Below are 20,651 nucleotides of genomic sequence, written 5' to 3'. Positions count from 1 at the left end.
ATTTTTTTCTTGTGGTTACTGATCGTATCTACTCTACAATTTTCATTGGAAGCGGAACGAGCCGTAAAAAAGTCTGGATCGCGTCAATATAAAGTGTAAAGTATAAAGGAACTTCGAGAAAGCTGTGGTGACAAAGCAGATTGTATAAATACATATAAAATGTACTTCTAGACTGGATTGTCAGTTAGTTTGATTACTTCAACATCAACGTAACTACACCATCATGAATTCTCTGGTAAATAAACGTTTATAATTTTTTTAAGTGACTTTGAGAATATTAACAATCAATCACCCTTTCCTGTTGGAAATTAAATTAATTACGAAAAGTCTCTCTTCAGAACATAGTCTAGATCATACGCATACTGCAGTATTAATTTATCAAGGCAATTTTAATTGACTTATCTCTTACATTATTCGATAAACGACATCCGTGCTAAGGGAATTACAACGTGTCCTCTATGCTACAATAAAGATATTAATCGAGTGGAGTTGGTTGTATTTAATTTCTTCAGTTAAAAATTTATAGTTGAAATATTCTGTGGCTAGATAACATAATTACATATTTAAATATATATATTTCTGGCACCAAACGATCTTTATATTTCAAACAAAATAGAATATGCAGTTTTAATATTAAAATACTAAAGAATTAGGTCACAGTTTGCTATATATCATATACATTGTGAATTCAATGCGCCTTTTACAAATTTTATTCACGTACTACACTGCATTTTGTACCTTATACTTGCCAAAACGTGTCGATTAAAAATAATTATATTTAAATAACAAAAAGAATATTGATTGAAGTACTTCTCTAGTATGTGAATATCAATATTAATAAAATTTTAATTTTTATATTTTAAATTATTGAAATTTTTTTTAAAAATTTCAATGTTATAATAATATAATTAAGAAATAATTTATTAAGAAACCGTGAAGATTATATATTAATCTTTTATATAAAATTAATAACCATTGTTAGTAAATTGTCATAAAATTCTACTGAATTGAACATTTTTCTATTTATAAATTGTGCTATTCATTGATCTTGAACAGCATTGAATACTCATGTTATTGTTCAGAAATGATTGCTTATCTATGTAACTGAAATATCCGATAACTTATTTTAGTTATATTTAATATAATATAATATCGATTGAATTACAGGGTTTCATCCTCACTCTCCTGTCTATTGTATCTTTTGTCTCTGGAGCTACCAGATATTTAGCAATTCCAATAGATGGTATTGATATTATTGAAGTGAACCCAATGTCACAGAGAGTCACCCGTCAAGCAGAAGCTTATTCGCCAATAACATATACTAATCATCAACGTAATGATGTCGACCATCAATCATCACCAAGAATTGACAGATTGCAACCGATTCTTGATTACGTAGATTTTGGCTCACAATCTGGAAGTAATGGTGCTTTTAGTTGGTTTGCCGATTATCCAGCACGTCATTAATTTGTTTTAGTATCAATATCTCTGTAAATACTGTTGAATTCTAATTAAATTATTAAAGTTATATTTTTTGTTGATTAAATTCAATTTTATCGTTTATGTAGTTTGTAGTAATCATCGTTTATTATTTTCTTTAGTACAACTCTAATCAAGTTTCTAACAGTATATAATAAATGATGGCTAAACAAAATATTCATAGTATCGTGATATCTAATTTAAAGATTTTTTTTTTGCAAATTATTTTCCAGTAAAATTGCTTCGAATGATTATTATTATTTTTATTTATTAGCTTCAGATCGCTCGATTTCAATTTTCTAGTTATTCAGATAATATATAAAATGGATAATAAATGTGAAATTCCGTATGGAAAAATTTAATTTAATTTTTATAGAAGAATAGATTTTGGATTTTCAGGATAATTTAATATTATTTTTGATTTCTTACTGAAAGAAAGAAATATTTTAATCAAAGTGACTTAATGTTAAACTTTTAAATAATCAGAAATGTAATAAAGAATATTTAATTTTATTTATAGTAATCAATAACTTTTCACTTGGTTTTTGCCACTAAGTATTGAATAAAATTTAGAGAGCATATCCAAGTCACGTTTTGTTAACTTTCACATTGTTTCAAGATTAAAATCGACAATCTAGAAAAATTAGAGGCAAAAAATTTCAAGTCGTCTGATTTCCTTCTATTTTCTCATTACACTATCTAATAGTAACGATTATATACACATGTATAGATAAATTAGACAGATCCATGTAGTTAAAACTCCATTATATAATAACTTATATAAAAAAAATCAATCAATAATAATTCAATCAATTTAAATTTTCCGATAAAAAAAATTAATTTTTTCGAAACAAATAATTTAAAAATAATTAACCCAAAAAATGCTGTTTTTTCAACATAAAATTCTTATAAAGTTATGTAATTATTTTACTTTGTATTTTGATTGGAAATTTTATTTAAATAGTTTTGGCAATATTCTATAGTACTATCAAACTTTTTTTAATAATTTATTATTTATATAAAAAATTAATAAGATTTTATTAGCATATTAATTAACAAGTTAATTTAAATAAGAAGATTAACAACAGTTCAAAATTATTTGATTGAATTTATTTTTTAATACGTTGATTTAACATTTAGCAATGGTCTAGTTTATTTCAGAAAATCTTTTTTAATACCATACTTTATAAATCTTTACATTAATATTATACTCTTCCATCAATTCACTTCAGTCGAAATTTAAACTTAATAATTTAATTTTTTGATAATTATAAATCACAATCAATTTTAAATAATAATCGACAATTATAATGATATATTCAACATCAATCAACAATTTATAATTCAATTACTATAATTTTTCTTTTGATTGCTGAACTGATTTTTTATTAGCATCTTTACTACCTTTTTATTATTATCAATCATTGACTACTCATTATTATATTCATTTTTTACATAAGTCATGTATTTATATATATATATATATATATATATTTTTTATTTATATATTTATATTTTTATGTATTATGCGTTACATAGACTTCATTAATAGGTACAATCGCGATTCAAGAACCACAAAAATAAGACAGACGGAAGGATGATCCTGTCGATCACCGAAGCAGGTACATTTCCATTTTTCCTTTTTTTAATTTATTTTTTTACTCTCGTCCATTTACAAATCCAATCGAATTTTCTTTGATTTTAATAGAAGACATGACTAATTTCACTAAGTACCTTGAATAAGACAACGGAAATTTCTTCTCATAAAAAAATGATTCAAATATCAATATTAAGCTGTAAAAAAAACTACAAGCAATAATGTAAATTATTCTGCACCATAATACAAAAAATTAATTTATAAAATTGAAAGAATATTTAAAACCTTCATTTTTATGTTTTATTCTACTGAAAATAAAATTTAAAATCAACATAATACAAATACTTGTCTTTGTAAAGTTTACAAGACATTAAATACTGAAGATAAAGTTGTATTGTTATGTTATATGATAATTACAAAATCGGTGAAAATTAAAACTTAAACGTAATTTTTAAGTAATTAATTACTTTACGAAAATAAAACATCATCACAATATAAAAAATATAAAACAAAATTATTTGTTATAATTGTACTCTATAAAATGAAATGGTATTGCGTTAACGCATTCTTGTACTCAAATGGTATTAATAGAAAATCAATTAGTATATTTTAGTTGATGTTAATAAACAAAAACTATAAACCAGGTACAATTATTTTTGCAATCAACTAAAAGAAAAATAATATTAATAATTAATGAATACAAAAACAAAAAAAAATAAAATAAAAATTGAAGGTTTTCAAAAACATGAAAATTACAATTTTTTTTAATTAAAAATTTTTGGAATTCTAATACCAATTGTCATAAATACCAGGTACCCTCGTATTAGCAATCTTATTCGCCAAGATTAAATACTTGAATTCTTCTTAATACACTAAAATAGACAATTCCTCTATGACGATCGATAGAATTACTGAACTGTTTATGACATCCCGTATCATGATTGACATTTATGTTCATACGTCTATCATTGTAAATACAGACTTTTTTTTATATTAAATGATTCAATAACCTTTTATTTTTAGTGATATAATTGGTACTGCTCAAAAATTCTACTCTACAATTTTCATTCCTTCCTTCATGAATTTTTTTAAGATGCAATGTGCCTTACCTATCCTCAATATAATTCATCAAAGCTCATTTTCATATTAAATGTTTAAATACTATTTATCCATTCCATGTGCACTTGAATTGAAGTATTTTTGATTATCATTCATCCTGTATAATTTTTAATTTTTTCAAGGTGCTTCGAGTATTATGTTTTTTTGATGTGACTTGAAAGTCAAATTGGATTCCATGTTCAAAATCCATATGTTCATCAATCAATGCAAAATACTCGATACAAAATTGTTTGTATTTACTCACGACCAACGAATCCTTTGATACCTTGAGTCTATCGATCTTTTACATGGTGTGCTGAGATAGAAGAATCCTCGGTGTTGTGAACGACGTGGTACCGGTCGAACCGGCCGTCGGTTCGGGTCAGGTGGTGCACCACGCCAGCACCACTTTTTTAAATGGAACGAAAATTGCACGGTCTGGCTCGCTATAAGAAAATAAATCTCATATGTATGAGAAGGCCATGAGAAGTTAAGTACATCATTAGAAGAAAAAATAATTGTTTTAAAGTTCATATTTGGAGTATAAATTTAAAATAAGTATTTTGTAAACTTGAAAGAATAAAGATTATAAAACATCAAAACATAAAAAGGATAGAATTTTTAAGTGCTGTTTCGTGTCTACTTAAGGAGTTCCTCTCTTTACAAATAGATACAAACAATAAACATTTTCTCTCCTCTTACCAATCGAAAAATCGTCGACCATGAAATGTGCCGTCTGAAGATCCACTTTCAGTTGGCAACTCAACTCCTACGTGTACATCTTCTCGTCCTGGAACTGGACCAATATATCTCACTTTTCCTTGAAGAACACGACCTTCGGGAGATATTACTTTTACAAGATGATCCAGTTTTAGGTCTCGTGGAATCTGAAGAAAAAAAATTAGAAAAATGTTATCTCATTTCTCAACGAAATCCATTTTATTGTATTAAATCCTAATACTAATGTTTACACTATTAAATTTATTTCTTATTTGTAAAAGAATTTAATACAAAGAAAATTCTCAGCAAAATATTTATTTTAAATTGAAAGTAATCAATTATATACCCACATTTCAGTAAAAAATAAATAAAATTTAAGTGCTTATAATTTGGAATAACAATTTCAATATTTTTTATCTCGTAAAAATAAAATGGGTTATAACTTCGTGTTATTTTAATACATACAAAATTATGACTAGTATGGTTCTAATTTTTAACTTCTCAGGAAATTTATGAACTTTGCGATAAACTTTAAAAAATTTAAAATTAAAACACACTACTAAAATATTTAAATATTTAAATACTTAGTAAAATTGGCTTGAACAAGTTTTACTTTAATTAAAATTCCATATTATTTAATTAAATAATATTACTTAATTATTTTCAAGCTTGCATGTTGTAGGTCTAACGAGTATTGTAATAAGTTTTTGAAAAATTATTTTTTCCCGTGCGTGTTTACAAATCTTTAGTATCTAATTTTTTTTCTTTATAATTAAATGTTTAATCCATTTTTATATTTCCAAAGAATTGAAATAGGCCATTAAAGTTTACTATTCATATTGCAACATTTGCATGTTAACAGTTCTATGTTTTCACATTTATTACAATCACACGATTAAAGGTGGTGTTAAAAAAAAAAAACAAATTAAAAAGTAGATTAAATAAAATGCAAAAGAAGTATTTGCTAAGTTGTGACATAGTTTCCAATGAAGCTTGAATACAAAGAAGTACTTCTACATTATTGGTATTAGTTATTATAATATATATGCTAATAAATTATATTAACCTTTGGCAAATATGGCCTTGCATCTTGGGCAGGATTCCATTCACGAAATAGATCTGGTTCTGAATGTCTTCTAGCGCGTCTTCGTCTTGCAGATTGTTTACTCCAAAAATCAACACTAGATATGGTTAACATAGAATCAATACTTCTCCGCAAGTAATCCTCAGCTTCATCAATGAGTGATTCAGTTGAATCTCCACTATTCTCACTAACAACTAAATCAGAACGAAGATTAGGCAGACTTCCGCGTATCATTGGACAGTCTGAAACATTAAAAAAAATAATTTTTTATTCAAATAATAGATAAAAATAATAATTATTTTAAAAAATTGGCCGTTGATAAATAAAGAAATATTATTTTAGATAAAATATTTGGTTAATCAAATAAAAGGACTTTATGAATAGATAAAATTATTGATAACAATCATCTAAAGTAATTCTCATTTTTAAAAGTCTTAGAACAAAGAATTTTTCCAATCTCTCATGTAATGAAATATTGATCAATAATACATTGAGTACGCCAAACTTAGTCAAAGTTATGAGCAACCTACTATCAGGTTTCTTCAAGCTTCAATATTCAAACGATTTCGCTGTTTATTAAAAATATTTCATTAAGATTTTACAAAGTTAGGAATAAAATCGATGAAAATAATTACCTTGGAACGTAACTTTAGATCGAGTTCTCTTGGGTGGATTCTTCAAGATTCTACTGGCCGCAGGTGGATGTAGATGTGTTGGTGACGAAGGCATAGATGACCAAGTAGGTCTTGGTGTTGATGTGGCTGCTGGTACTTTCCAGGTATCAAAAGATGCAGCATTAACACGCCAAGAATGTCTTCGTGGTGGGCCTCCAACAACCTCAAGGCCGGGTGATGGAATTGAGGTCAAGGAGCCGCGGTATTTTGAGGAGTACAAATCAGTTGATAACCGACAATCACAAGGACTAGGTAATCCTGTTCCTGTATTGCAACGGGGCCAATAACCGGCTGGAGAGCCAAGAGACTCTCTACGGTTAACTTCCGGTGTACGCAGTCCACATCCGCGGGAATTGAAGCAATTCTAAAGCAATCAACGTAGTTTAATGTTATTTGATTTAAAGAAAACACAAACTAATGATGATAAAATTGAATTATAAATTCCAAGTATAAAAAGAGTAGAGGAAATGGAAAAAATAATTGGGTTTCGTTGGAAAATTATTTTTATTCTATCATAAGTATAATATCCGCGTCATAAACTAGTTAGCAGTTAACATAAATAAACATCTCGAGGACGATTCTATTTTTCTAACTAGTTTTTACAACAACATTATTGTATCTTTCAACTAAGTAGCTACACCGTATTTCAATGGTTAAATTACAAAAAAAAATATAACAATTACACTTAATTGACTGTAATTAGTGTTGCTGAATGAAAATTTTCTCAATACAGATAAGTATAATTGAATATCATTAAGGATACTTTGTTGAATCATACAACATAATATTATTCAAAATGCAAATTTACTTTGCTACTTGACTCTTATTTTGTTTATATTTACCTGAGAATGTGGATCATGGCAAAGGTGGTCAGCACTTCTCGATAATTCAGGTACCATACTTGTGAAGCTAATATCCGAAAGCATAACTCTCCTAGCTTCGCGTGTTTTGTCAGAGAGTCTCAACCTACCGGCAACTCCTGTCGGAAGCGCAAATTTACTGGGTAATGTGGTAAATGTATGAGCGACTTTATGAGCAAGATAGCTCTCAGATCGCCATTGGGCAGGAAGTGCTGAAATGTCGGTTTGAGCACCGGATTCACGTCTAGCGCCGCAACTTCGGTCCATCACCGGACGTAAAGGAGCTGCACTCTTTCTCCTCCCGCCAGCCAGAGCCTCCCGGTGGATAATGGGTCTAAGAAGAGATTAAATTTATATAATTATGTAAAGATTGATTGGCAAACTCGTGTTCGATATATGATTCAATTGAGCTTGTTATCTCCCAGTATAATCAAGTTTCACGGAGAGTTACCTCGTAGTCAGTACATCGAATCAATACTATAGAGAAAACGTTCATCTTGCAATACAATCTAACCGACTAGAGCACAACTGTACTTACATAATCACATGAAACACGAAACTGTCCTCGTGCAACTCGATTATGTACAATACTGGTCAGAATATTGATAAATAATTTCATTTAATTCTTTAATCGGAATGGTTTATTCTAAAATCCAATATTTATAGATATTTTCAATGTCACTGAATTATCGGAAATCTTTCTATCAATGACATTGGCATTTAAAAAAAGATAACGAATGTATTATTGTCATCAAACCACTCTTTTATATCAATTGTAAATTGAATAGTTTTCTGTGATAAAACTTTTTATTTATATCGAAAAAAAAAATTCATTGAAAGTATTTAAGATCAATTTTAAAAGAATGTTACCTATATGCGGTTGGAGGAGCCGCAAGAGTATTCCTTCTAACAGCATGTCTCAAGGATGTTTCAGTTTCTTCAACCACTCCGCATTTACTAATGTCTGTCTCAACTAGAACCGAACACTGAGACCACATTTTGTTTAACCGCGTGCTAGAACTTTCATCAAATCGGTCAACACTTTCTTCACGATCAATTGATGAACTTTGGGAAGACGCAGCTTCATCCACAGAACTCGTTCCAGTTTTTTCTCCATTACTGACTGGTGTTTCTTCTGTAGATTTTGTATATTTTAATAAAACCGGCTGAGTTGAATTATTTTGCCAATTTTCCGATTCAGTAATTGAAACTAAGTCTTCTTGTAAACCTACATCTCTACATGTATTATCAGTCGTAAAGATAAGCTCTATATCATCAAGTTCTTCTGATTCATTTTCAGATTCTGTATGCTTAACTTCTGGTGTCAACTGCTGTTGATTACTACCATCTGGGTTGTCACTTATCACTGAAATTTCGCCATCTGACGCACTGCGAAGACTAACATCTTCTGGATCTTTGTCAGGAACTTCTAAGAGATCAGCATTTGATATTTCTTCAACTGGCGCTTCCTTCGGCGCAGAATCCAATTCAGAGTTATTTTTATTGGACTTTAAATTAATTTCTGATAACTTTGGAGACTCTGTAACGAGCTCCGGAATATTAGAATTTTGTTCTGATTGCATAACTTCTTTTTCACCTAAAGTCTGATGTGGAATATCACTTTCTGCCTCAATCTTTGGCGTCTTTGAATCCTCCGAATCGTCCATAGTGTTTTGTAATGCAGTCGATGATGTATTTGATAAACTGTATGAACGGGAAACTTGGTTAGTAATCATAATAACGACTATGTGCAATTTAGTTATTTATAGTTGTTTACGTCATAGTAAACTTATTTATATTTTAAGTTACGAATATTTTTAAAAGGTTAATATTTGCAGAATAAATTTGATTTTCTTATTAACATAAAACTAGTTATTTATGATAACAAAAGAATATTCAAGAATTTTTTTTCCATACTTTTTAAAAAAGGTATTTGAAAATGGAAGATTGTTTGAAATCAAATATTGTAATAAACAAAAATTTATTACAATTTTTACAATAAAAAAGTTTTCGCTTGGTGAAATTTCATCATTGTCATTTGCGTTTAACAAAATAATTAACACCAATAGTTTATAATATTCAATGACCGCTTAAATGAAATTATATTCTACAAATAATGAATATTTAATACAAAAATAATCATTTCATCTGTTTATTTTTTCAATGTTTTCAATTCTGTAGCATCAGTAGCATCTTTCAATACTACTGTCAACGTGTCAGATCAACTAACAAATGCAAAACTCGGTTAATGCTGATACAGAAACACACAGTTAAGTTATTTATAGTTTATACCACGCGGTAAAGTATAATTTTAATTGTCGTTTCTCCAGTCGTACGTGTGTTACTTGTAATCACCCATTTCCTGGCAATTCATTCTCATTTCTCAATAGCCTTCTTTTATTGTTCTCAATGTAAATAATGAAATGTTATTGATGATATTAATAAAATGAAAATAATTTATGTGATACTCACTCTTCAATTATTAATGGTGGTATTGACGACTGGAACTTAGACCCAGTTTTTGTAGAACCAGTTGTTACATTTTGTGTAGTAGCGGTTTTATTATTTATCCCGTCAAGAATTCTACGACGTAGCACGTGGTTCTCCAGCGACAGACGTTCTACTACCTCAACGTAATTCTCGCCCCGGAAGTCACCAACGATCTCGCGGAGTCGACGCAACTCCTCACGCGATGAGTCCAGGGCAGATCGCAAGGAAATTATTGTCTATCGAAATCAATAAATATTTTTAATAAATTTATCGTTATATTATTCAACGAATAAGTATGTATAAAATAAAAAATGATTACAATTGAAAGAACAGTTTCTTGCACAGTTATTCTGAAACTGTCTTATATTTATCAGCCTGGAAGGTATAGAAATAGTTGGAAACTTCAATTATCCAGAATTTTTTTTAGCTATTCTGCAATATATATTGTTTAAATTTAAACTTAAACTGTCTCTTAAAGCTGACATAAAGAAGTTAAATGAAACTACTAGTCAAACAGTTAAACGTACAATAGTAAAGTAAACCAGAGATAAACAATTACTTGCTTAGAAAACTAAAATAGAACAGCTGAGTAAATTTTTGATTGATTTCTTTTTTAGGCTTTTAAGCATTTCTTCTTATGTAAAGCAAATAAAACATTTAAACCATTCTGCTAATTTTAGATTAAATAATGGTACTCCAAAACAATAGATGGTGAATATTTTAAAGCCAAAAAGTAAATTTAAATAATAAACACGTAATAAAAATGCAAGCAAGGAAGTGCAGGATGAAATGTTAATATTAAACACACCTGGTGCAGGGCTCTTACGACATCAAGTCCGGGGATGCCAGGCGAAGGTAGGGTAAGCTGGTGGTGGTGGAGCCCCTGATGAGCCAGTCGGCTACCTTCAGCTTCCATGCCTCCCCGCCCAATGTTTCTCTCACACCATCATCACCACAAGAGATCATGCCGAAATTTGTTGCTTATTTATCCAAATTCAGCCACTTGTATTTAAATACACTCCATCATTCATCAAACAATGCCTTGATTACACAGCTTGCAGCCCAGCTTCTGGATAACAAACAAAAAAAAATGCATCAATTAAAGGTCATGCGCGTGATGTAAAGACACATGAATAGCATAGAAAGCACTGATTGTGAATTCATAGTGTGTAAAAGCGTCATCCTTCAATATATACCGCATATCGCACGACATTGATTTCTACTTCATATAATGCTGTAAGCTTATAGTGCACACTAGTCTGGATTGTTAACAGGTGTCACGTTCTCGTCCTTTTCAACTCTCAATGAATCATTATCACTAACTCAAAGAGATTATATCATTGAAATTATTGTCAACATATCATCCAACTGTTTAGTTAATATTCTGTTAAAATAAATATATCTATCTTTAACATAATTAAATCTATTAGCGAAATCGTTATCAGATGCAATTTTAGTTTTACTTTTCTTTAGTTTCATTTTTTTGTTTTCTTTTGAAATAATATCTAAAGGTCAATCTACATTTAAAAAAAAAAAAATAATAATAATCTCAACTCTACGAACAAATTGTGCAAATTATTGATAATGATGGATAAAAATTTTTTTATCAATGTAATAAATTGATATTGGTAATTTTTCACTTGAATAAACTGGTTCTAATAATTCATTCACTTAATGGTTTACTCATTTACTGAAATGACATTATAGTTTTTTATATAATACCTTTAATATTTATTGAAATTGATAAATAGTCTTATCATATACAAAATAAAAACTCTAATTACATTTATATGATAAGGTTTTTTTTTTTTTTTATCAATAATCACTACTTTTATTAATAATGTTAAATAATTAAAAAGAATAATAAAATATATGATCAATAGATTCATTGTACTATACTACTAATAAAAGTAAACAATACTGTACTTTTGACTAAATAGTAGTGCTGTTAGCAATTTCCTTTGTAGTAAAGATCTCATCAATGAACTACAGTCATTAAATGCTATTGATTCAGGTGAATAAAGCGCGTGTAGCATGTAGCTGCAAGTAAAGTGGGTAAGAGAACGATTACAAAATTAAAAAATAACAATAAAAAAGCAGGAAAACACTACGGGCGAGCTCTTCTAATTATAGGCCGCGGGCTTTAAGAGAGCGAATCGATCCCGACTGCGAGTCATGCGAAAGGGACTCGACGACCCCTTGTTGGCTTTCTCGCTTCCTCTTGATCATTTCTGTACCCTCTGGGGCCTTATCCAGTTTCTCTTGATCCACGATCAGATCTTGAATGCTCACGGAAATTGATGCGCTTTGTTAGAAAGTGACGCTGCCCAAGAGAAACTTACAATCGTAATAGACTCTTGATAATAATTGAATAATCTGCTTCATTTGATTTAGAGATTATTTTTTATGATATTCATTTAATAATTTGAATAATAATTGCCTTGATAAGATGAGACAAGTCTTTGCAATATGTGATTAAATCATTTGTGTTAATTGCTGTATTTTATTTATTATCGATTTTAAACTGCGTAAAATAAACAAGCATCGACTAGCAGGAGGCCAAGCCCTTCTGCACAATCTACGTCTCAAAAAACTTCTATGTAATTCTAGTTAGAATGAAAGAGACGGAGAGATTGACGTTTTTACTCACTTTTTTTTATCAAAGAATTATTATTCTGCCACTATTTTCACGTCCACATGTAGAACATATTTAAATAGTACACAGATATGATGTACATATAATTTGGTTGTTATTTTTTAGTGGTATTATAAAATGTTATACATTATTTATTAATGTTTTAACTTCAACTTCAACAATATACAACTCAACAGCTCAAGCTGTCATTCCACTACTTCATACAGACAACGAATACGCTGAAACACAACAATGAACTAGTGCAGTGTTACCACATTAATAAATTGTTTTTTATGTAAAAAAAAATTACAATTGAAATTTAATGCCATCTACCGCAAGAAATATGAAACTTGTTGGAGATCTAGCAAGCTTCTGAGGTTAGAATTTAATCAATGTTCATCACACTTGTTATTAATTAAAATAAATATTTATTTATCAAATGACAGTGTTCAAAATTTCGTAAATAAGTTTTATGATATAAATAGAAAACTTTTATATCATGGAAATTTTAAGAAGATTAAAGTTTAACAGCTCTTTTAGCGTGAGAATACGCAAAAGACATACACATGGACCTGATCATTGGGTATGATTATGTTTATAAAGTTTTATAGTAGCGGAAATAATAATGACAGTTTTATAAAATGAAAATTAAATTTCAGAGTATTTTGAAGAAAAAAATAACTCCAAAAGATAAAGCTCTTGCTCATTTTGATGATCTTTATAAATCAATTTATGGAAGTTCGTGGTCCAGTATAAGATCGTGTTTACTTAAAGAAAATCATAAGTATATTGCCGTAGTTAATAATTTTACAGAATCTGAAGAGATTATTGAAAAATTGAAGGTATAAATATAATAAATTCTAACTCATTAACGATAAGTCCATTTTTTAGAGCACTGGATAAATTGTATTATACTCTTTTCAAACTTTTCGAATTGTTTAGTTATTAGGAGCTATGAATTTGAGAGATTTATATGAAGTTCATAAACGAAATCAAGAAGAACGTAATGCTAGAAATTTAGAAAAAAATATTCCTAAAAAGAAGGGTAAATTTGAAAATAATGACGAAAATGAATTTTCTGACAAGTCCATCAAACGTAAATTGGAATATAAAACAGAATCGGAAATACAGTCTTTATTGCCTGAAAACTTTGAAGCTGCGAAACAAAGTCTGTCACCACGTGTCAAAAAAAATGACGAAGAGGAACCAGATTTTCCAAATGAAAAACCATTAGATCCAATAGAAGTAACATCAATTGAAAAAGATGTGGAAATAGCATCACCTGAAATCAACCGAATAATTAAGCCATCTTCTGGATTAACTTCATCAGCCCTTTTTGAATACATACCTGCTACAAAAATTAAAGGTCTAGATGATTATGTTCTTGAATCTGAACACTATAATTACTATACAGAAGCTGCGGATTTTGAAATAAAAGTAGAAAAAGAGTCATTTCTAAATTTTCCTGAACATTTGAAACCATTTACTTTTGATACTGGCTGTAATTCTTCATTTCCATCACCACGCAGAACTCAAATGGAAACTTTTGGTAAAAATATGTTAAATGTATTAACATAAAATAGTTTCTCGATCAGAAAGCTTTGTAAAATATAAAGATAATTTAATCAAACAATTTGCTTACAGATTATTACTTATTGGATGGAGCTTCAATTCTACCGGTATTAGCTCTGGATTTAAAAGCAGGTGATCGAGTACTAGATATGTGTGCTGCACCTGGTGGAAAATCATTAGTTGCATTGCAAACACTGTTACCTCATCTTCTTGTTGCAAATGATGTTAAACACAAACGACTTAATCATGTTCATCGAGTGATGGAAGAATATCTAGGAAGTTTAGATTACTCTGTGGGTAAATTATATTTAACAAACCAAGATGCTCGTGATATTAATGACCCAAACATATTTAATAAAGTATGTTATTTTATTACTTGATAAATTATCTCATCACAGCTAGTCTACACATTTGACCAAATTCATCATTTTGATCACAGATTTTAGTCGATGTTCCTTGTACCACTGATCGTCACATGGTCATGGAGGACGATAATAATTGGTTTAAACCAGGAAGAACCAAAGAACGATTAAGACTACCTGAATTACAAACGGAGATTTTAATGCAAGCATTGAAAATTGTAACTCTTGGTGGTACGGTTGTTTATTCCACATGTACATTGAGTCCTATTCAAAACGAGGGTGTTGTTCAATTAGCTTTGAAAAAATGTTTTGAAGAAAACGGAATTACAATGATTGTTAAGTAAGTTATATCCCTACTTATTACTCTACTTCGTAATTTATATTGTTTTAAATAAAAAATATAAGCATGAAGATGCTAATTATCTAATAATTACCATCTATATTTAGAAATATGGAAGAAGGACTGGCACCTCTTCGATTTCTTTATACATTCGGTGACAAACATGGTTTTAAATATGGACATATTATTCTACCTACACCTCAAAATAATTGGGGTCCAATGTATTTCTGTAAAATGATCAGGGTGAAGTAGGAAAATAAATGTAAGTTTGAAAAAAAAGTATTTTATTTATTTTTGTTAATAGATAAAATATAATAATTTAATACTATTTATGGCATATTTATATTTAAATTAATTTAATTAACTTAAATTTAGTTTATGTTAAAGTTAAAGTAGTATTTTAGGATTTTTCAATTTCCATTCTTCTCAGTTTTCTCTTGAAGAGGTAAAGTTTGATCACGAGATCCTTCTAATGTTGTTTGTACTTCATTCCAGGGTTGTTGTTTCGCAGTACCGAAGATCCAGTAGACTATAATTTCTACGAAGAATATAGCAGCTGTTACGAAAAAGATCATTCTCCATGTTGAGATCGAGGGCTGTAAAATTATTTTGTAAATTAAAGTGTAATGCTAGGTAATAATATAAATAATTTTATATATTAAATATACTATTTAGACGTTAGAGTTGATGCTTACATCTAATTTTGTGATGTATCCTACAATTAATGGCACCGCAATTCCTGGTATCGTTGCAAAGCTATTAGTGATAGCAACAAGAGTACCAGCAAAATTAGGAGCAATGTCAATATGATTTGCTAAGAAACCAGAGTACATTCCTCCCATACAGGCTACTCCTAGAGTCATAAATGATACTGCAATTGTACGATCGGTTCCAGCAAATGCTACTATGAGTAAGCAGCACAGAGGTATAACAGATGCTATAAAAAATTTTTTTATCAAATATTTGCTCATTCAAGTGTTATCAGAAATTTTTTATAACGCCATTTAAATGGCAAATAATAACTGGAAGTATAATTATACTTACAAATAAAAGTTCCAATCTTTCTAGACAAAGTTACCGATATTAGTTTTTTTTGCTCCATTATTGTGAGAACTTTACTGAGTGCCATTGTGAATAGCCACATGCATAAATATGGCAAAGAAGAAAGAGTAGCGTTCTAAAAAAAATATTGATTAATTATTAATTAAATATCTCTTGAAGCTTAGTTAATATTAAATCAGAAATAGAATAATTTAATTAATCATATTACTCTTACCGATTTTAAATTAAAATTGAGCACTTGCTTCATATAAGATGGTAATTGAGTTAGCATCATATACCACCCACAATTACTGCAGAAGTGAGCAATTAAAATAGCTAAAAAAGCTCGAGATTTAAATATTTGTCCCCAAGGAACTGGTAGGTTTTGATGATGATCATGTTGATGATTGGAATCATTATCTTCATTTAAAGACTTTAAGATATAATCTTTTTCCGCACGAGTAATAAATCTTTGCTGCTCTTCCGGAGAGTCTTCAATCATTATCCACCATGCAGTACACCAGAAGAGACAAAGAATTCCTTCAATGTAAAATACCCATTCCCAACTCATGCTTGCAGCTATTATTCCTGACAATAACGTTGCAATAACTGTTCCTAGTGCTGTTCCTGCATATATTATTGATACTAAAATACTTCTTTCAGCGGGTGGTGCCCATTTTGATACCATTACATGCATTGCTGGAAAACTGACACCCTGAAAAATTAAATCATTATTAATTTAAGAAAAGAATGAATATTTTCAATACATGATTGATAAAGAATTCATACTCCGCCAATTCCTTGCAAGAATCTCATGAAGACAAACAACCAAAAGTGTCCATATGCTGATATCGGTGATAAAAGTGTTGCTACAACGTTTAAAAGAACAGCACCATTCATCACCCATTTCGCAGATAATCGTTCAGACATCCTTCCGCCTGGCATCAATGAGACTAAGTATCCCCCAAAATAAATAGCCAAAATAATTCCCTGCATGTACTTGTCCCACACAAACGGACCATCCTAAAAAAAGCAAAGAAATAAAATTTGTTCTTTTTTTCTGCTCCAGTTGTTTATAAATATCTACTTCTTTTTCAAGAATTTTTTAAACGAAACAATCATGAACTAAATTCAAATTAAAACAAGTGTTCTACTTGTTATTATTGGACTGAAAAAAAAAATCTTCACATCTTCTTTCTTATTTATTTCTTATTTTTCCAATTAAAATGTAAATTAAGCTTCTACGATTGCATTTGCATGATGCTGTGATAGAAAAAGAACTACAACGTATAACTTCTTAATTTAATTGTTTTCGTATTATTTTTTTGAATCTTATTACGCATTAAAATTTAATGTTAAGAAATTACGAAATTTAGAGAATCATTGTTAGTTTTCATATCTAATAAAGAGCTCGTAAAATTTCTAAAAATAATACTATGTAATTAATTATGATAAAAAATATTTACTTCTTGGATGTTATCATCAGCGTGATCGTCACTATTGTTAGTTATTGCATCACTGCTATTGTTGAGATTTTTCTGGAGTTTTATTGCTGTATGATTGACCATAGCTATAATTGCTATGCTGACATTGACCTTAAACCCATAAATTATAGCTAATCCTATAGATCCTAGGATAGCCATAACATACCGGATGGGAAACCCGGATCTTAAAGATACTGGAGGACCTGAAAGAAAAAAGGGTTTCATCCAAATGAAAATGGGTATAAGTATAAGTCTATAACGATAAGGAGGAAGAAGAAAATTAGTATTCTCATAGAAAGTATCGTCGGGTTTTTAAGGGATCAACTCTAAACAACGTGGTGATAGTCACGTACACTTATGATAATCATCATGGGAAGGTTAATAGTAAGTATCTACTTATTTCAAATCTCTGTTTCTTTGTATATTAAATATTTAATATTATAATTTTAGGCTTTACAACTTTCAATCATGTTAATAAGACGGAAGTTTATTTTAAGACGGATTCTTATTTAATCAAATGAGTGGGTGAGTGTCACAGTAAATAAGTCGAAATAAAATCTTAAATGAATATGATAAATTAAAATTACCCTTCTAATCCGTCAATGTCATAAATCATTTCAAATCAAATTAACGTAAATGATAAATAGTAATGCTATAAGTAATTAAATAAATTTGTATATATTTTTGATAGTTTTGACATTTGCGCGCTTCATTGACATCAAGGAAGGGCACTTCAAGGTCGCTTCAAAGTTCAATCTTTTTCACCATAAAATTTTAACTTACATCATTTTTGTTTAGCTTATACTATTATTAAATTATTAGAATACTTACTTTCTGGTGCTCTTCCAATTGCCATAATTGAATATTTATAAACAAATACTATATTTAATACAATACAAGAAAATTAGCGGTAAAATTGAATATAATCACTTTCATGTACAATTACCCCAGTAAAACTTTTACATAATATTTTGAAAATAAATCAATCAACACTTTTAGTTTATTGGAATTCTATTGAATTTTTAAGTTTATTTTATAGTAACGAGTCTGTTTATTGAAACGTTCTACTTCGTTCTCCTTAAAGGTAAGGAACGAATTGTGAATGAGAACTTGTTGGAGTTTTTGGAGATTTGTACATACATTGCCGGGCACGAGCCGCGTGCGCGGCTAAATATATATCTATTCACTAACACCCTTGTGATATTTATATATATATGTGTGAGAAACTACGTTTCATCGTATCCATGTGGATATGTTCGAAATGAAGGGAGGGTCATCGATCCTCCAACGAACATTTTTTTGAAACATTTGATTTTGAGTTAGATTCAGCTCAACTAATATTTTCATTCAATTATTAAATATTGTCTATTGTTTAATTAAAAAAAAAAAGAATTTGTTGAAGTAAAAATAGGAATGAAAGTATGATGCAGTTCTGTGCAATTCTTATGAGACGTTGAGAAATATCAAGCAAAGATTGCGCAATACAATGGTCATATAGCTGCAAGTTCAAAGGACTAGTAACCTTGACAACAGTTAGTATGAAATTCACATGCCAATAATTATGCATATGGCTGGCGTTAGAAAAAATTTTAAGTCATGAGTGTTAGTACAGAGGAGCCATTCGATGAATTACTCGATGAAATTTACACTTGGTTGAATCAGATGACTTTTTCACGACCCAGGAAAAATCTTGCACGAGATTTCGCTAATGGTGGTAATTTATCTTTCATTTTATAAATAAATTACTCATCTTTTCATAAAGCAGCAAAAAATTTTATACATTGCTTTAATTGTATAATAGTAACTTCTATCTCAAAAAGTAGATTCTTAATTATTAATTTGCTGTAATACAAGATATTTTTTTAAATAATATCTGATATAAATTGTCTCCTTAACTATAGTATTTATGGCTGAATTACTCAAGAGATATTATCCAAGATATGTAGATCTACATAATTATAGCCACACTAACAGCTTATCATCTAAAATAGACAATTGGTGTACATTAAATAAAAAAGTCTTTCAGAAGATTAACATGAAAATCTCTGATAAAACAATTTATCAAGTTGCAACTTGTCAAGATAAAGCTATTGAAGATGTTTTAATAAAAGTAAGAAATAGAATTTTGAAAAACTGTAATGATGAAAGAATGTCTCTTTGTTCTAATTGTGAAGATGATAAAGAAATAGAACCAGTAGATTCTGTTTTAAATTTCAATGAAATACGAAATACAACATTACCTAAGTCAGTTTTTTTGAAGTTAAAACAAGAATTACATGATAAAGATAAAGTAATTACAGCATTAAATAATAAAATTACTCATCTAGAAAGTTTGATTAAACTAAAAAATCAAAGAATAGCAGATCTTTCAACTCAAATTGTTAGATCTAATCATAGATAATAAATGTGAATATTTTTTGTCCAGAAATCTTATATTTTATGTATATAATTATTTAAAACAAATTATTTATCATGTAAGTAGTAAATATATGTAGCACTTAAATTTGAGCTCTCATACTAGGTGGAGATACTAAAATGACACCATCTCCTCTCACAAATAACATTGGAATATTTCTCTTGGTAGTTCTGTAGACTTCTTCGTAGGTTTCTTCGTCGATTTCGACGGTGGTAACTGTTTCTTCTGCTTCGCCAAGGACCATATTTAAATGCTGATCATATGCCTGAAATCAATCATTAATTAATATTAAACATTTTCAGACATCGAAACTTGTTTCCAATGTTTACATTACAATGTTTGAAATGTATAGTATTGCAGAATTTCCATTTAATTTTTATAACAAACCAAACTTACATGTAATCGTCCTCGGAGTTCTCTTTCATTCCGCATTTTTACATAAATTCTTTCATCTAAACTTAATCTTATCAAATCCAGCGGTTCTTTGACATTGATTGCTAATACCTGTCAAATAAACAATACAATTTAGGTTATGTTTTTAATATTACTTAAACAAATAACTCACTTGTTCTGCTTCATCAGCCATCCTAACTTTTAATTATTTCAAACAAATACAATTGTATTTTATTTGTAATATCGTACTTGGACCAATCTATTGTCCAATTTAATTAATTGAAAATAAAGATTTAGGAAAGCGTCATTTAAAGGTTAACTTGCGAATCTTGAAGATGATTGTTGTTATTATGGATGATATGAGAGAGGATTTCGCACAATTTCTATGATTATTATCACAATTAAA

The 20,651-nt window shown here is 29.1% G+C and overlaps 6 protein-coding genes across 7 annotated transcripts; 3 read left to right on the top strand and 3 right to left on the bottom strand.

Annotated features, from left to right (window-relative positions):
* Positions 1 to 202: 202 nt before the first annotated feature.
* On the top strand, positions 203 to 1,491 carry LOC118070956 (uncharacterized). Its single transcript, XM_035089857.1, has 2 exons — positions 203 to 235; positions 1,168 to 1,491. The coding sequence occupies exons 1-2, from the start codon at positions 224 to 226 to the stop codon at positions 1,465 to 1,467; spliced, it is 312 nt and encodes a 103-aa protein (XP_034945748.1). The 5' UTR covers positions 203 to 223; the 3' UTR covers positions 1,468 to 1,491.
* Positions 1,492 to 2,993: 1,502 nt separating this feature from the next.
* LOC118070902 (uncharacterized) lies at positions 2,994 to 12,882 on the bottom strand. Of its 2 annotated transcripts, none has more exons than XM_035089770.1 (9): positions 12,653 to 12,882; positions 10,811 to 11,071; positions 9,985 to 10,238; positions 8,383 to 9,216; positions 7,495 to 7,846; positions 6,614 to 7,016; positions 5,961 to 6,220; positions 4,877 to 5,061; positions 2,994 to 4,620 (listed from the first exon to the last, which is right to left on the bottom strand). In XM_035089770.1, the coding sequence occupies exons 2-9, from the start codon at positions 10,916 to 10,918 to the stop codon at positions 4,557 to 4,559; spliced, it is 2,460 nt and encodes an 819-aa protein (XP_034945661.1). In that variant the 5' UTR covers positions 10,919 to 11,071; positions 12,653 to 12,882; the 3' UTR covers positions 2,994 to 4,556. The 2 variants fall into 2 exon arrangements, with proteins under 2 accessions (XP_034945661.1, XP_034945662.1); XM_035089771.1 differs by lacking the exon at positions 12,653 to 12,882 and adding an exon at positions 11,929 to 12,213.
* Positions 12,883 to 12,977: 95 nt separating this feature from the next.
* Positions 12,978 to 15,592, top strand: l(2)10685 (5-methylcytosine rRNA methyltransferase l(2)10685). The gene is made up of 7 exons (XM_035089772.1): positions 12,978 to 13,220; positions 13,297 to 13,479; positions 13,580 to 14,186; positions 14,282 to 14,568; positions 14,649 to 14,911; positions 15,019 to 15,173; positions 15,407 to 15,592. The coding sequence occupies exons 1-6, from the start codon at positions 13,137 to 13,139 to the stop codon at positions 15,161 to 15,163; spliced, it is 1,569 nt and encodes a 522-aa protein (XP_034945663.1). The 5' UTR covers positions 12,978 to 13,136; the 3' UTR covers positions 15,164 to 15,173; positions 15,407 to 15,592.
* On the bottom strand, positions 15,251 to 18,592 carry MFS3 (major facilitator superfamily transporter 3). The gene is made up of 7 exons (XM_035089773.1): positions 18,268 to 18,592; positions 17,419 to 17,639; positions 16,742 to 16,975; positions 16,188 to 16,667; positions 15,956 to 16,088; positions 15,607 to 15,848; positions 15,251 to 15,507 (listed from the first exon to the last, which is right to left on the bottom strand). The coding sequence occupies exons 1-7, from the start codon at positions 18,290 to 18,292 to the stop codon at positions 15,322 to 15,324; spliced, it is 1,521 nt and encodes a 506-aa protein (XP_034945664.1). The 5' UTR covers positions 18,293 to 18,592; the 3' UTR covers positions 15,251 to 15,321.
* Positions 18,593 to 18,753: 161 nt separating this feature from the next.
* LOC118071005 (sperm flagellar protein 1-like) lies at positions 18,754 to 19,837 on the top strand. Its single transcript, XM_035089935.1, has 2 exons — positions 18,754 to 19,150; positions 19,338 to 19,837. Exons 1-2 carry the CDS (start codon positions 19,033 to 19,035, stop codon positions 19,835 to 19,837), a joined length of 618 nt encoding a protein of 205 aa, XP_034945826.1. The 5' UTR covers positions 18,754 to 19,032.
* Positions 19,838 to 19,849: 12 nt separating this feature from the next.
* LSm3 (U6 snRNA-associated Sm-like protein LSm3) lies at positions 19,850 to 20,636 on the bottom strand. Its single transcript, XM_035089768.1, has 3 exons — positions 20,418 to 20,636; positions 20,249 to 20,356; positions 19,850 to 20,117 (listed from the first exon to the last, which is right to left on the bottom strand). The coding sequence occupies exons 1-3, from the start codon at positions 20,436 to 20,438 to the stop codon at positions 19,935 to 19,937; spliced, it is 312 nt and encodes a 103-aa protein (XP_034945659.1). The 5' UTR covers positions 20,439 to 20,636; the 3' UTR covers positions 19,850 to 19,934.
* Positions 20,637 to 20,651: the final 15 nt, after the last annotated feature.

Source organism: Chelonus insularis, unplaced genomic scaffold (genome assembly GCF_013357705.1).
Source record: "Chelonus insularis isolate UGA/USDA-ARS -01 unplaced genomic scaffold, ASM1335770v1 contig_70_pilon, whole genome shotgun sequence".
Lineage (NCBI taxonomy): Eukaryota > Metazoa > Arthropoda > Insecta > Hymenoptera > Braconidae > Chelonus > Chelonus insularis.
The sequence above is the reverse complement of the archived record's forward strand: the minus strand, read 5'-3'. Positions and strand labels throughout refer to the sequence as shown.

Excerpts from the sequence above, each read along its gene's own strand:
- LOC118070902 (XM_035089770.1), bottom strand. The coding sequence starts at position 10,918 with ATGGAAGCTGAAGGTAGCCGACTGGCTCATCAGGGGCTCCACCACCAC. Across the intron at positions 10,239-10,810 it reads TCGTAAGAGCCCTGCACCAG|ACAATAATTTCCTTGCGATC; the intron begins GTGTGTTTAATA and ends TGATTTCGATAG. Across the intron at positions 9,217-9,984 it reads CCACCATTAATAATTGAAGA|TTTATCAAATACATCATCGA; the intron begins GTGAGTATCACA and ends CCGTTCATACAG.
- MFS3 (XM_035089773.1), bottom strand. The coding sequence starts at position 18,292 with ATGGCAATTGGAAGAGCACCAGAAA. Across the intron at positions 17,640-18,267 it reads AATTGGAAGAGCACCAGAAA|GTCCTCCAGTATCTTTAAGA; the intron begins GTAAGTATTCTA and ends TTTTTCTTTCAG. Across the intron at positions 16,668-16,741 it reads TCTTGCAAGGAATTGGCGGA|GGTGTCAGTTTTCCAGCAAT; the intron begins GTATGAATTCTT and ends TTAATTTTTCAG.
- LOC118071005 (XM_035089935.1), top strand. The coding sequence starts at position 19,033 with ATGAGTGTTAGTACAGAGGAGCCATTCGATGAATTACTCGATGAAATT. Across the intron at positions 19,151-19,337 it reads ACGAGATTTCGCTAATGGTG|TATTTATGGCTGAATTACTC; the intron begins GTAATTTATCTT and ends CCTTAACTATAG.
- LSm3 (XM_035089768.1), bottom strand. The coding sequence starts at position 20,438 with ATGGCTGATGAAGCAGAACAA. Across the intron at positions 20,357-20,417 it reads TGGCTGATGAAGCAGAACAA|GTATTAGCAATCAATGTCAA; the intron begins GTGAGTTATTTG and ends TTTATTTGACAG. Across the intron at positions 20,118-20,248 it reads AACTCCGAGGACGATTACAT|GCATATGATCAGCATTTAAA; the intron begins GTAAGTTTGGTT and ends GATTGATTTCAG.